The 14,836-nt window shown below is 45.1% G+C and overlaps 1 protein-coding gene across 4 annotated transcripts in view; it reads left to right on the forward strand.

The window, feature by feature from the left end:
- Window positions 1-8,924: 8,924 nt before the first annotated feature.
- Cep120 (centrosomal protein 120) overlaps window positions 8,925-14,836 on the forward strand; it is a 63,680-nt gene continuing 57,768 nt past the window's right edge. For 2 of the 4 annotated variants that reach the window (XM_021655107.2, XM_060377265.1), the window contains exons 1-3: window positions 9,136-9,317; window positions 9,490-9,555; window positions 13,606-13,762. In XM_021655107.2, the coding sequence (XP_021510782.1) occupies window positions 9,507-9,555; window positions 13,606-13,762 (206 nt within the window). In that variant the 5' untranslated portion in view covers window positions 9,136-9,317; window positions 9,490-9,506. Of the gene's footprint in view, window positions 9,012-9,134; window positions 9,318-9,489; window positions 9,556-13,605; window positions 13,763-14,836 lie in introns of those variants that run through there. The other 2 variants (XM_021655108.2, XM_060377264.1) reach the window with 2 other exon arrangements.

A 14,836-nucleotide genomic window follows, 5' to 3' on the forward strand; every position in this document is an offset into this window, starting at 1 on the left:
GGAGCAGACTTAAGTGGATGAGTCCTGAAAAATCTGTTCGGTTTCCCTAAAACTTAGAAGCTCACTTTAGTTAAAAACAAAAACGACCAGTGTGAATACCTACTGGAAATAGATATGTGGCAGATTAATTCCATTCCCTTGCGTTGGGGCAGAGGCCGATTTATCAAGATAGACAACTGTGGAGGTCAGCGTTTGAAACCTGAAGAAACTCTTGGGAATGTTGAGTGCCTGGTGGCTCTATGCAGGTTCAGAAGAAGAAAGCCCTAGAAAACTTCTGCTTTCTAAATTGCAAACATTGAAGTGGGGAAAAAAAAAAGCTAATAAAAAAAAAAACAAACCTACTACTCGCCTGTTAATAAGCCCATATTGTGATCTTCTCTATCTTGAAGCAATGAGCAGGCTATGGCATGGATAATGATTGTGATAACTGTACAATGGAGGGTAGGTAGCACGCAGCTATATCCTGTCAGGTTAGATTAGAATCCGTTTGTAGCCTCATGCGTGTTCTTTTCATTTCTGAAATAAATATATGAAATGTTTGCGGCCTTCCAGGAACTTTTCTAGGCCTTGGGGATCGAGAGGAAAGCAAGCAAGGTCACCAGATCACAGAACTGATTGCTGTTATGTTTCATGGTCACTTGTGTTAGCCGCGGGAAGACTCGTTAGTTTTCAACAAAGATTTGGAATGCATTTTATGTAAGCAGTGTTGAGATGTCAACAGTAAAATAGCAAGTCATAAAATATCCCTGTAACTGTAATCTGTTGGAGAAACCTCAATCTCGTTGTGTTCATATTTCTTTATCAAGGTAACAGGAGCTGGTTTGTTACTAAGCACTGTCTGGGTGACGGAGAAATGTCTCACACCCCAGATCTTTCTTCCGAGATACTGTTACAGAAACACTAGAGGAGAATACAGAGACTTTAAGAAATAAATTTTTGCGGGGCAGGGGTGGTACACGCCTTTAATCTCAGCACCCAGAGGCAGAGGCAGGTGGATCTCTGTGAGACAGGCTAACCCTGTCTACAGCGCAAGCTCCAGGACAGCCAGGGCTATACAAAGAAAACCTGTCTCCAGAGGAAAACAGAACAAAACAAAACAAATAAAAAAGAATTTTCAGGTATGATTGCCATTTTGTAGATGTTAGATTATTTTTTTCCTTTCTGTTTCTTCTAATGCTTTTTTTTTTTTTTAATGCAATACTTTGGAATCAAGGGCCTAATATTTTCTAAGCAATTGCTCCACCACTGAGCTATATGTCTACACTCCTCTTTATAGATACAACTTGCAAAATAGCAAACAATATTTAGGTTCTATTCTTTCCTCTCCCTCAATTTCTCCCTGGTCCATCCCTTTCCCTACCCACCCAACTTTACAGTATTTCTCTTAAAAAAATAAAAATAAAGAGGAAAGAAAAGGAGACACCCATACAAGACCAAAAACCCTGCCCCTGGACATGGGCCTGTCCTGGAGTACGGTTGACATGCCCAGTGTTCCGTCACTGAAAAACACTGCTCTGCCCTTTTCCAGCAGGCATCATTTCCAAGGAGCTTCTTGGTTAGGGGGAGTTGCTCATATCGACTGCCCTGTGTCTGCGCTGGACTTCTGTCTGGTTTGAACCTGTGCAGGTCTTACGCATGCACAGGTCTCTGTGAGTTCTTATGTCTTTTTGTCTGGTTTGAACCTGTGCAGGTCTTGCGCATGCACAAGTCTCTGCGAGTTCTTATGTGCATCTGTCCTGTTGTTTCTGGAAGGTGCCATTTCCTGGAGCCACCCCCCACCTCTGGCTCTTCGCCCTCCTTTCCCACACAGACCGCTGAGTCCTAAATGGAGGGCTTTGATAAGGTGAGCCCATTTAGGACCGAGTGCACTTACTATGCTGCCCTGGTCTGGCCTTGACAGTCCTCCAACTCCCGATCCTCTTGCCCCTGCTTCCCCATCGCTAGAATTACAATTGTGCCCCACCATCCATTTCAGTCCAGGCCTGTTCTAGCTTCTCCATGAAGTCATCCTTGCTGGTGGTCGGGGTTTTGTGACGCTATCCCTGATGATATTAACATAACAGATGTTTGGTAGTATCTCTTCTTCAGCTTTTCCTTTCTCGACGTTCATAAGACAGACATGTAACACCGCCTGTCATCAGTCCACCTGCTCTCATTTCCAACATCCCTGAAACATCATCTCTTTACAGTCTGCTCTTGTGGGTTTTTATTTATTGAGATCTCAAACACAAATACAATGTACTTTGGTCATCTTCTCCAAGTTATCCTTATTCCCTTGCCCTCCTTCCAGAAGGTCCCCACATGTCTCCTTTCCATGTGTGCTAGCTGCATGAGCGTGGTGGTGTGTGTGTGGGGGGTCACTTGAGCAAAGGCAACTGGCTACTAGCTCTATACACCATTCAGACTCCCCTTCTCCCAGCAACCGCTAACGGAGTACAGTTCCTCAGGGCGCGGTGGCTCCCTCTCTGGGATGTCGTTGGGCCCACTTGTGTGTCTTCTGCAGGTAACCCCCACTGCTGTGAGTTCACGGCTGCAGCAGCCACATCAGGTCCAGAAGACATCACTTCAGAGGCACGCGTCCATCCGCTGGCTCTTACATTCTTCCTTCCCCCTCTTGTTGGCTCTCAGAGTCTGGAAGGAGTTGATGCACATGTCCCATTTAGATCTGAGCATGCAGTGATTATTTAGTCTTAGCATTAGACCATGAGTCTTTCCATTAAGGAGAAGCCTGCTCCATGCAAACAGAAGCCTCTCTGACCAAGGTAGTAGCATACATGAGGTAGTGTGGCTCCTTGTCCACGTAACAGAACAACAGTGGTAGGCTCCCTCCGTGTCCTATGTCCTCCCTGGCAATGGGCTTTTCACCAGGTTTTCAGCGACACAACTTATTTTTTAAGTGTTTTTTTATATGTTTAGAACCGTCCCCACAATCGAAAGGGAGTAACTTCCCTTTGTTATTTGCCATCTTCATTATATCACAAAGAAGCAGGGGACAGTGTCATACCTTCCCAGTATTTTCATATTATCTTCACTAAACAGAACTTGTGTACGAGGAGTAGAACAGATGATCCTGTGGTACCGTTCCATGGAAGGGTGGACACGCCCATCAGCCAAAGCATTCAGCCCCTGCTTGGAATTCTCCGCCACTCAGTGCAGGAGGCTGGTGTATGCCTGCTGTTGCTGTCAGTCTGTCAAGACAAAGCTCTGCAGAGAAAGGCTATCAGCCAATATAAGCTTGATTCGATAGGTGAATCAAAGTCCCGCAGGGTCACGGGGCTAACTTCCAACACCCACTACCAGCTCCACCCTCTGGAGCCCTCTCAGCAATCTGCCTTAGTTGGAGGACATCCCGAGCTGCAGGACAGCCTGGGCTACACAGTGAGACCCTGTCTTAAAAGTAACAGACAAGTGAACAAATCTGCTGACTCAAGAATGTCATTTTACCAGTGGCATAGTCTCTTAAATAAATAATTGTGTGTGTGTGTGCAAGAGTGCATGAGCATTGTATGTAGGGGTGGGCACGCTAGCTGCAGAGCGCATATGGGTCAGAGGACAGCTCCCTGTGTTCATTCTCTGCACCCAGTTTTACGTGGGTTCTGGGGATAGAGTTCAGGTCATAAGGCTTGCACAATTGCCTTTATGTATTGGGACGGCTTAAAGCAGCAGTTCTTAGCCGGAGAGTTTCGATCCCACAGAGGTCACATAATCAGATACTTACAGTATGATGCATGACAGTAGCTGAATTATGGTTATGAGGTAGCAACAAAATAATTTTATGTTTGGGGGCCAGCAGAACATGCAGAACTGTATTAAAGGGTTGCAGCCTTAGACAGTTTAAGAGGCACTGTCCTACAGCAAAACTAAGCCGTATTTTTCACCTTTTCACTACTTTTTTCTTCCTTCCTTCTTCCTCCCCCCCCCCCCACGCTTTCTCTCTTGAGATAAGCGTTTCATGTATCCCAGGCTGGGTCAAACTCGATTCAGAACCAGGCTGGTCTTAGAACAGCTGATCACCCTGCTTCTACATCCTGAAAGCTTCAATTACATTTGTAAACCACTGTGCTTGGTTTTCGTTTTCTGTTTTTGTTTGTTTCAGTGCATTGCTAAGGTTAGAATCCAGAGCTTCCTGCATGGTAAGCAAGCATTCTACCAACTGAGCAGCTTCCCTAACCCCTGAAGCTGCATTTTCTTTCCCTTTGCCATAGTTCCAGAAGTTTCCTGCCTTCTTCTGCAGGGTAAGAGATCGTCTCTCAGCCTGCACTCCACACCTGCCCTTGAAAGAGCCACTGGTGACAAACATGACAGGATTTTCCGAGCCCGTCCACAGCTAACATAACCCCTAAAGCTGACTCCACGAGGACAACATACAAAAATGTTGCTGTTATTTACGCCCTTAGGTTCAGCCCAAGCTCCACTTAATATGAAGTTGGTCCCTGTCATCGCCGGCTCCCCCCCCAACCCTCACCCCAAAGCACCCCTGAAACAGAGCGTACTGCTGAATTCTCACCCAGACCAAGTATGGGTTTTGTCTTTGCAGGTCACTAATGAGATGTGAAACATCTGAACCTGGGTGGTCCCGGAAGTCTAGTGTGTTTGTTCATTCTGTCTCAAATCGGAGGCTTGAGAGACTGAGGCAAGGATGCGGATCCTCTTTTCTGCCCCCGGGGGTTCCAGGGGGAATGATAATCTCCAGCACATTCACTCAGCCCCTTTTCCCCCAGTTTTAGGCAATCTCCCTGATCACACTTTCCTTTGCCCACTGGAGACAGTAATAAGCACTTGGGCAAATTTGGCCTAGGGGTGACTAGCCTGTGTACAGCACATTTTTTGTTGTTGTTGTTGTTGCTGTTTTACACTGAGACCCATCCCCGGCATTTAAAGATTGAATGGTTTTGCAGTAGAATCTGTGATTCCTGATTGTTAACAGAAACTGGAAGATCGCCCGAAACAACTGTGTGCCCCAATTGGCCAGAGAAAAGCCACCTCCTGCGCAGCTGCATGGGTCCTGCCTCCCCCTGCACAACTGTGGTGTCCCACCTCTGCTCAGGCCCTGACTGGTGACCAGTCATTTCTGGCTTTGACCTACGGAGATGTTATGGCTTCATAAAATCCAAAGAGAAAGACTGTGAACGGGACATTCCCTCCAAGAACGTAGGTCTAGGTCAAGGTGAGAGACTATAAGGAATTTGGTTATTTTTTCAGAAGTAGAAAGAGGGATAAATCTGAAGATAACAGTATAACAATGATCTTTGAATACTGGAACAAAAGTCTGATACATCCAGAAATTTTAATTATGCCTGGCCCCTCCCAGAAGGGATGTCGTTTAATCCTCATAAAAGCTAGTGAGGATTAAGGAGATGGCTCTGTGGATAGAAGACTTACTACGAAAATAGGAGGACTGATGTTCAGATTTCCAGAACAAACAGAAAAGCCAGGCAGGGGAGACTAGGTAGAATGGTGAGCTCAGGTTCAACAGGAGACCCAGGCTCAATACATAAAGTGGCCAGCATCTGAGCAAGATGCCTATTCGTGGAGCCAGTCATGAGTGCATTTGCACCTGTGCACATGTGCCCCACACATGTGGATATGCACACACTGACACCACACATTCACATATGGCCAGTGGTGGCACACGCCTTTAATCCCAGGCAGAGGCTGGCAGCCTGGTCTACAAAGTGAGGTCCATGACAGTCAGGGCTATACAGCAAAGCACTGTCTCAAAAACAAAACAAGTTAACCTTACTTAACTTGATGGGAAGGACTGGGGCTCAAACCAAAATCACTTGGCAGAGTCAGGAAGATAGAAAGTCCTGATACCTGGCTTTCTGATATTGAGATATACAGTCTCAAATGTGAATTAGCGGTCCTTTCTCAAGGGATTAAGGACACTGGAATTAAAATTGTCTCGATTAATTATATAGGATCCTGGTTTAAAGGGCTATTTGCCTTGGCACTAAATTAAGAGTGTTTTCTCCCCCTTCCCCTCTCTACTCTTCCTCTTCTCTCCTTTCTCCTTTTTCTCTGACCTGAATATCATTCATTTATTCTTCAACAATTTCATACATACATATGATGTGGTTGATCACACTCTGAACTCTCTCTCACTGCCCCAACACTCTCCTACACATCACATCTGCTTCCCTCCCTCCATGACCTCTCCTGTCTTCTGTCTGTCTGTCAGTCTGTCTTTTTCCTGTGACCACTGAGTCCAGTTAGCTCTGCCTGCTGGCGTGCTGTCTGGTTTCGTCGCCTTGACCGTGTGGAGGACTAGCACATGTAGCTGTATCTGCAGTAAGTTCAATGGCCATGCCACCCCAGCATGTCACCACGGTGGCCACCTTTCTCTCCAGCCCTTCTCTCTGTCCTCCCTTCAGCAAAAGGCCCTGAGCCTCTCTTGCTGTTTTCACAGTCAGGATCTCACTCTGTAGCCCAGGCTGGCCCAGAATTTACAGGAATCCTCCTGCCTCCGCATCTCCAGGATTGGGATTTAAAAGGTGTATGCTCCACACCCAGCTCATTCCTTCTTCCGGATGGAGGCTGTTTTTCTAAGCACTTTTGAAGGCCAGGTTTTGGAGCCATATCTTTACAAATAACAGCTATTCAATAAGGTTAGCAATTTTATTAGTCCGAGGAGCTTGTTTTAACTTTATTAAATATATACCTGGGCCTGTTTACATACAGGGGGATAGCCTGAGGAAGGGCTATAGTAATATAATCTACAAACTCTTCTATAATGGGCCACAGAAGTTGTTGAAAAAAAGAAAAAATACTACAAAGTAGGCTTTATCCAAAATGTGAAATAGATACAGAAGAAAAAAACTTGATATGAACTAAGATGCCCGTTTATTTGCAGAAATTTATAGAAACAGAAAAATTACCTAATATGATTAGCTGGTAGATTGACAAATTAATGAATTCAGTGCCTGTCAGTTTGAATTTGTATACTTACATGCTCCTAGTGCAATGAATCTTCCATTGTCTAATAGATACTATTTACATAGGTTATAAACATTTTTTTGTGTATTTGGATATAGTAATTGGTACTTCATAAACTTTTAATGAAATTTCCTGTCATAAATTTAAGCTAACACATGATGCTTTCTGCTAGAACTGAAGCTGCTGCAATTTAATAGAGTACAAGAAGGGAATTAGATTATGGAATCACGGATTTGGATGATGATGGAATTACAGTCCATTTCTAGATGACAACTTTCATATCATTAAACTTGTACAGGCACCATGCAAATGATGTTTGTGACTTTTCAGAAACTCCAGTGCGGTGATTTTACAAATGATAATGTTGTTTAGGAAGGAAATCCAGAGGCAGAGAGCTAAAACGGGCAGCAACGGCTCAGCTAGTAAAGGCACCTGCTGCCAAGCCTGATGACCTGAATTTGGTCCCAAGGACCCACAGAAGAGAGACCTGGCTTCCAGAAGTTGTCCTCTGACCTCCAAATGTGCCCCCACAACACATACAATGTCATAAAAGATTTTTTGAAAAGAGGGCTATATCAAAAATTTTACTATAAGAAAAAAGCCGTGTGTGTGTGTGTGTGTGTGTGTGTGTGTGTGTGTTTCACATGTGTTCAGGTGCCCTCAGATCCCCATAGAACTGGAATTACAGATAGTTGTGAGTTATCTGCTTGGGTGCTGGGAACTGAACTCAAGTCCTTTGGAAGAGCAGCAAGTACTATTAACTGCTGAGCTATCTCTCTATCCCTCCTCTTCATTTGATTAAATATACAGATTTTTTTTTTAAATGATGAGACTATTTTTTGGAATGTAGTGATAAGCTAATGTGGGTGTTGAGCCTTGTTGCATCTCCTAAAGGAAAATAAGTATATTTTTTTAAATTAAAAAATTATAAAGTCAGTTTTTATAGCTATTAAATTATGAGATTATTCATGTAAAAAGATAGCTAGACAGCACTTAACATTACACCCTTGATGGAAAAAAACTGCTTCTCACATGAGCCACCTACAGTTCTCCCTACTTTTAATACTCCTTTTGACATCCGCCACAAAAGAATAGGGCTCAGTTGAAGGTCACTTCAGTTTCACAGGAATACCACGTTTCCTAAAAACCGCTCAGGAGCCCTGACGGGTTTTACAGGTAATCCCGTCCGGTCTCCACACCCTTTGCTTGGGGAGGAGGGGGACGACAAAAAGGAGAAAGGCCATAGTGCAGAAGGTGGCAAAGGGGCTCAGAGATTCTGTCCTAATTGTTCCCAAAACGTCTAGATTCTCCAGCAAGAAAGCAGGAGTCAGCACCCTTAGGTCCACTACTTCCTGAGATCTCATTTCAGCCGCTTTCATTTTCCGCCCTATCATCTGTTACTGTGTTTCACTTTTGACTTTCCAAGCGGAATTCTTGCAAATTTTAACGCTAGAAGTGTTCACCAAGGCTCCAACCGATTCACTCTTCCTACGTTTTAAGCTGGAGAACCTTCAGCTTACTCATTACTCCGCTGAGGTTCGGAAAGCAGAAGTTGCAAAAAGGAAAAAAAAAAAAACAACAAAAAAAAAACCTCCTAAAATCAACGTTTGAAACTGGCAGGGGAAGTGGGAGTTCACGCCATTTCCACGCCTTAACGTTTGGCCTTGATTTTGCTAATTTGTTATGGCTGGGTAGAACCTGCCCCTTTAAATATTCTCGCCCACGTGACAGTGTTTTTAAAGAGGTATTTCCAAGGTGCAGCCTATTCTGGGGGGATTACGTCAGCGCCAGCAGTTACAATAGGTTCCGTACTGACGCTACTTGTTTTGATAGGGTAAATATTTGCAGTGACAGGAAAGAACAGTTCACACTCAGGTCATTATTTTTCCTGTGACTTAATAAATTCGGTTCTGTTGATGCCAGATGCCTGAGAACTAGCATTAAAAAAAAAAATAAACTACTGTTTTTCATGTTTTTTCTTTTCCTCTTCAGATTCAAGCTGTGCACGCCGCTCTCCCACTCCTCAATGACAGCCGAGCCAACCCAGACAGGACCAGGAAGCGCTTAGAGCAGTGGTGCGGCTGCGCGGCCCGGGCGGGGGCGCGTGGGGTCCAATCTGCTGCCTTTCCGCCTGCTGCCAGGAGGCGGCGCTGCCGCGGCCGCGGCCCCCTAAGGGCTCTGGGAAAGAGCGTCAAAGGGCGGGAGGTGAAGCGGGCTGATGGGCGTTCTAGCCTCAACCGTCCCGGTCTCTATGGCCCTTTGTCCTCCAGCCTCCCCCGGGCTCTGGGCCCGCCGGCCTGGTTGCTAGGCGGAAGCGGGGCGCGGTGGCGTCCGCTGCGGCTGCCCGGGCGTTTGAAAAGCGGCTCGGCAGGCGGCAAAAGGTGCCGGGGCGGCGGGCTGGTGGGGCGGCCGGGCCGGGCAGCCGAGCGGTGTCCGCCGGCGGGGGAAGGGGTAGGGCCGGGTCTGCGCCCCGGGGAGCGGGGCCGGGCGCTGCGGAGGCTCCGAGGCCTGCGGGAGCCGGCCTGCGAGCCTCACCCGGCCTCTTCCCTGCAGACCCCGCCGCCGCGACCATGGTCCCCAAGTCCGACCAGCTGCTCATCGTCGTGTCCATCCTCGAAGGTGAGCGGCTTCCTTAATTTTTTTTTTTTTTCCTTTTTGCAACTTCTGCTTCCCGAACCTCAGCGGAGTAATGAGTGACCCAGGCTTTGTTAACCTTACGAACCCTGTCATCTCTGCTCTTGCGGTCCCCAAAGACTTGTTCAGTTGCATGGAGCGAGGTCTGTTAGGCAATTGATTTAAACATCTCTCCGGGGAACGTGAGTGCTATTAGGGATAAGTGATATTTAGCGTGACTAGCCGTAGCCCCAGAGAATGTAGGAAAAAAACCGATTTCCATCAGAAGCAGCCTGTCGATGGCTTTTATATATGAGCTAAAAGTGCCTGCGAAGCACGTTCTGTTCAGCAGCCCCCGGCTAATGCCATTTGTGAGAACTTTGCCATTGACTTGAATACGGGCCTGGTACCATTTCGGATGGGTTGCCGACGAGTCTGTCCTTTACATGTCTTTGATGGCCTGCCTAGGGGACCGTCGTCGTTAAGGTGTACTAAATGGTCCTTCCATGTTTGTTGAGTGACTTTTGCTTATCGGGGACTTACAGAGTGTCAGGCGTTGTGCGCTCAGGGCAGGTGGCTCTACTCTCTTAGGTCTAGACGCTAAGAGAGTCAAGTGGGCTGTATCCAGCTGGGATGACCACCTCTTCTGTGGAATTCTTCTTGAGGAGATGACATATATGTGGGTCTTTAAAGCTAATTAGGAATGGGCCAGCTGACAAAGGCCGGACGGATGGTCTGGCTTGCAAAGACCACTTAAGGCGTGAACAAGGAGGCAATGCTTTCAACAAATACTGCTTTGGTTTTAGTGTAGGTAGTTGATTGCAGCCAAGTGCAGTTTCGGTAATTTGGAACAGGTTATCAGTATGAGGCGTCTATCTTGAGACTTTAACCACAGGTGTTGGTTGGTTCGACTCCTCTCCCTTCGGGAGAAGTCTGCTGCTGTTTTGAGGATAGGGAAGAAAAAACAGTGTAAAAACCGTTTCTGAGCTTTGGAATAAGAATTTGACCAGAAACTGTTAAATAACAGGGACAATAATAATTGTTCCTTTACTGTTTAAAAACCAAAGATTGAGCAGGGAGCGGTGGCTCACGCCTTTAATGCCAGCACTCTTGTGGCTGAGACCAGGTAAATCAAGGTCAATCTGGTCTAGTAGCAAGTTGCTGTCACAGCCCCTACCCCTCAACAAACAAATAACAAAAAACAAATAAACAAAACCCCCCAAGACTGAAATAATATAATTGGTTGATAGGGGCTCTTAAATTTAGAACTCGGCCCTTTTCTATGGAAAAAAAAAATGTTATTTTCTGCCTTCCATGATATAAGGGTCTGTTTAGTTGGGATGGACAAATTAACCTGCAGGACACTGTATGTTGGGCTGCACTGTAATAAAAATATACAGACCTTAAAGTGCCTTCTGTCCTAAGCATTAGACAGACAAGGCTAGAAGAAAGTCATTTCTGGTGATTAGATAAGCCAGGATAATAGGAATGAACATGGTGGGTGGAATGAGGCCCAAAGTCGAAGGTGGATATTTAGCAATATTGTACTTGGTCAGAAAGAACTGGAATGAATCGACTTGGAGAACCGCGAAAGCCAAGGAGTTTAGAGTTGTTAGTCTAAGAAAAGGGTTGATGCCTCTGGTTCTAACTAGAAGAATGATCTTCACTCATGCTTTGTTTAAGGAAAGAGAACCAGGAGTCAGGGATGTTGGTTAGGTCGTCACCACAGACAAACCTAAAATTGGCATATGGTCCTCTCACCATCTTGGGAAGTGTTTACATTCAAGCTGGGTACCTGGGATTTCACCAGCCTCCATTCCCTTTCCAACCCCATCTTCCAAACCATCGCCAAGCGTTGTTGATTTCATTCTAGGTGCCATGTACTCTTAGACCAGTCTCCACTGCATGCCTAGCTTCCAGCCTTCACTATCACCTAACCTGCAATGACGATCTCACTCTGTTTTCTACCCATGTTTTTCCTTTCCACAAACAGCTACTGTCCTCAACTACCTGGCAATAATCTTTCTCATCCGCAGATCTTGTCTTGAAATCTTTGAGTTCTAAGGGATAATGTCTACAGTCTTGAGTAGCAAACATGGCCCTTTGTGGTAAGACTTCTATCTGCCCTTTAGATTTCATAGTCCCCAGGACTCTAGTTATATTCAGCTACTTGTAATTTCTTAGCTACATTTCTGGAAATGCCCCTCATTAAAAGGAACTGAAATTGTATATTGGGCAATATCATTGTATGCTGGGTTCCAGGATAGAAAGACAAGGCTTCTGTTATGTGCTTCCTCTCACTGTGATAAAGGCTATGGCCAAAGGCAGCTTAAGGAGCAAAGGGTTTATCTCACTGCACATCTCCCAGTCACAGTTCATCATTGAAGGAAGTCAGAGCAGGAACTCAAGGCAGGAGCTGAAGCACATTCTATGGGGAAGGATGCTCACTGGTACGCTTCCTGTGGCATCCTCAGCCTGCTTCCCCTTATACTATATAGGACTACCTGCCCAGGGGTGGCACAGACCGCATCACAGCTATTGTTAATCAAGAAAATGTCCCACACACTTACCAACAGGCCAATCCAATAGAGGCATTTTCTCAGTTGAGGGTCCCTCTTCCTAGACTCCAGCTTATCCCCAGTTGGCAAAAACAAACAAATAAAAACACACACACAAACCTAACCAGCCTAGTGTTTAAAGAAGAGCCTCAGGCTGACATTGTTAAAGGACATTTTCAGATTTATTTACTTTTGTATCTGTGTGAGTGTAGGACATGTGTGCATACTTGTTCATGCCTTTAGAGACCAGAAGCCAGCCATGGGCCATCTCCTCAATCACTCTACCTGTTCTCCATGAAGCTGGGAGCCAGCATGCCCCTGTGATGTTGGTGTCTTGCAGCTGATGTTACATAGGAGCTGTTATTCTGTTATAGGGTCCAAGCTTGTAGCTGCAAACTCTAGTCCTCATGATTGAGCAGTAAGAATGCTTAGCCACCTCTCCAGTCCCTCAGCTGACATTCTTAAGCTGGCAATCAGGTCTTTTTTTTTTTTTTCATTTTCTGAGTGTTGAAATTCTCAAGATGATCTGGATGTTGCAACAATTGCTGCTCTAAGTTTGGGTGTTTTTCATGGAATCCATCTCTGGGCAATCTTTTAGGTACCTCATTGGTGCAGTCCTGCTGATATTTTGTGTCTGCCTGGGCACTTGGGTTTTACTTTCTCCACCTTGGGTAGCCCATGTTTGCCACAGGCTGACTTCTGAAGGTGGTAGGCGTTGGTCCACAGCAGTGGCACAATGTGTGTCTTGCTGCAGTGCTTTCTAAATGGTGCAGTTCCTTTTCAGCTTGCTTCTGCCAAGAGACCCCGGTTTTGGCTTGTTTTGGGGTCTAGTCATCCAGGCTCTTTGTTTCCACTTTGAAAGTGTTGGGGTTATCTGTATGTGCCACCATCTCAACAAATCTGCGTCCCTACCCCATTTAATTTCTAATCATGTAGCTTATCAGGTGAATAGCAGGGGGAGGGAAGCTTTTTATTAATAATGGTTAAAATTCTCCCTCTGATCCCCTTACCAGAGTGAAAAACCAAAGTAATTGCCTCAGTGCAAGATCCTTAGGGATTCTTATTTGCTATTCATTTTCTTCCAGTTTTGAAATTTTTCTTTCCACTAGACCCTTGGTTTTCTTTTTAGGGCAAGAGCCCATTTTATTATTTTACCATTTATTTGTCTCCTTTTTAATGTGCTGATTTGTGATTGAGTGGGTGGGTGCACTCATGCTGCAGGGCCTGATAACCTGTTAGAAATGTAGGTCTCCAAGCCCACCTACACCTACTGAGCCTGAATCTCCATTTGAATAGGATCCCCAGCGATTCATAGTCACATTAATGTTGGAGAAGCAATAATTGCTAAATTATAGCTTTCAGCTTACCAAAGTAAGTGCAGATGCGTTTGTGGCATAGTTTATGCAGTGTGTAAGTCGGCCACCTGCAACATGCATTGATATTTAAAACACGTGCAAAGTGATCCGATTTGATTTCTGTATGTGTACCCTTTCTTCAGGTCGCCATTTCCCCAAACGTCCAAAGCATATGCTTGTGGTAGAAGCAAAGTTTGATGGAGAGCAGCTGGCTACTGATCCTGTCGACCACACGGACCAGCCAGAATTTGCTACTGAGTTAGCCTGGGAGATTGACAGGAAAGTTCTTCATCAGCACAGGTGAGGCTAGTCTTGATTTGTGTTAGCATCTGTGTCCCCCCCTTTTTTTTTCTTTTATATATCGCTTGTAAACTATGTTTTATAACTCACAGATTGTGGTGATAATCTTACTTGTTGAGTGTTTTTGGGCGTGTGTTTGTGTTTTTGCTTTTGGGACAGAGTCTCTTAGTTTCATTTCTTGTTGCTGTGATAAGGCACCCTGGTGAAAGCAAGTGAAAGGAGAGAGGGTTCCAGATGTGGCTGCAGGGAGGGCAGGGTTGCAGGAACTTGAAGTCACAGTCCATCTGCTGTCAGGAGCAGACAGCAGTGCACTGGCGCTTGCATGCCTGTGCTCAGCTCACCCTCTCCACTCACATGCAGTTCACACACCCTGCCTGAGGAATGGCGCTGCCCACAGTGGGTGAGTATCCCACCTCAGAGACTTCAAGTGGACATCTTTTTATTTTTTCCTTTTATGAACTTTATGACTAGAAATGGTCAAGAACAACAGTACTTTTATTTAGTAAATGATTTAATGGACATAGTATGGTTTGCCTCTAGTCCTAGTGCTATGGAGGTAGAGAAGTTCGAGGCTAGCCTGAGCTACATAAACTCTGTCTCAGAAAAGCAACAACAATAATAAAATCTACCACCATCAAAACTCCCACATAAGCACTTCAGTATAAATCAAATCAAAACAGAAAATTAACAAAATTCAAGAATTCTTATTGCATTTATTGCTGGATTAGAACATAGATTTATTTGAAGGGTTATTAAATTCTTAATGAATGTTAAAGTTTTGTCTTTTCACTGGCATTCAGAATATTTGCTTAGGCTGTGTTCTGTTATGAGATGTAATTGTCTTAGCACCAAGTGATATACTACTTTGATCTTTTAGGCTATGAATTCCTAAGAGAATTTTGTGCGAAGTGGAGTTTATTCCTATAGATAAGTGATGCCAGTGTCTATTCAGCTCTGTATATGAGCTGCGATAGGGCTTCCCAGGTTCACAAAGAGACCACATGGTACCAATCCCTGTCATCTTACAGAACATTGCCAAGTGTTGTGTCACTAAATGGTAATAGTCAGATTTTT

This window comes from Meriones unguiculatus, chromosome 2, assembly GCF_030254825.1.
Source record: "Meriones unguiculatus strain TT.TT164.6M chromosome 2, Bangor_MerUng_6.1, whole genome shotgun sequence".
Lineage (NCBI taxonomy): Eukaryota > Metazoa > Chordata > Mammalia > Rodentia > Muridae > Meriones > Meriones unguiculatus.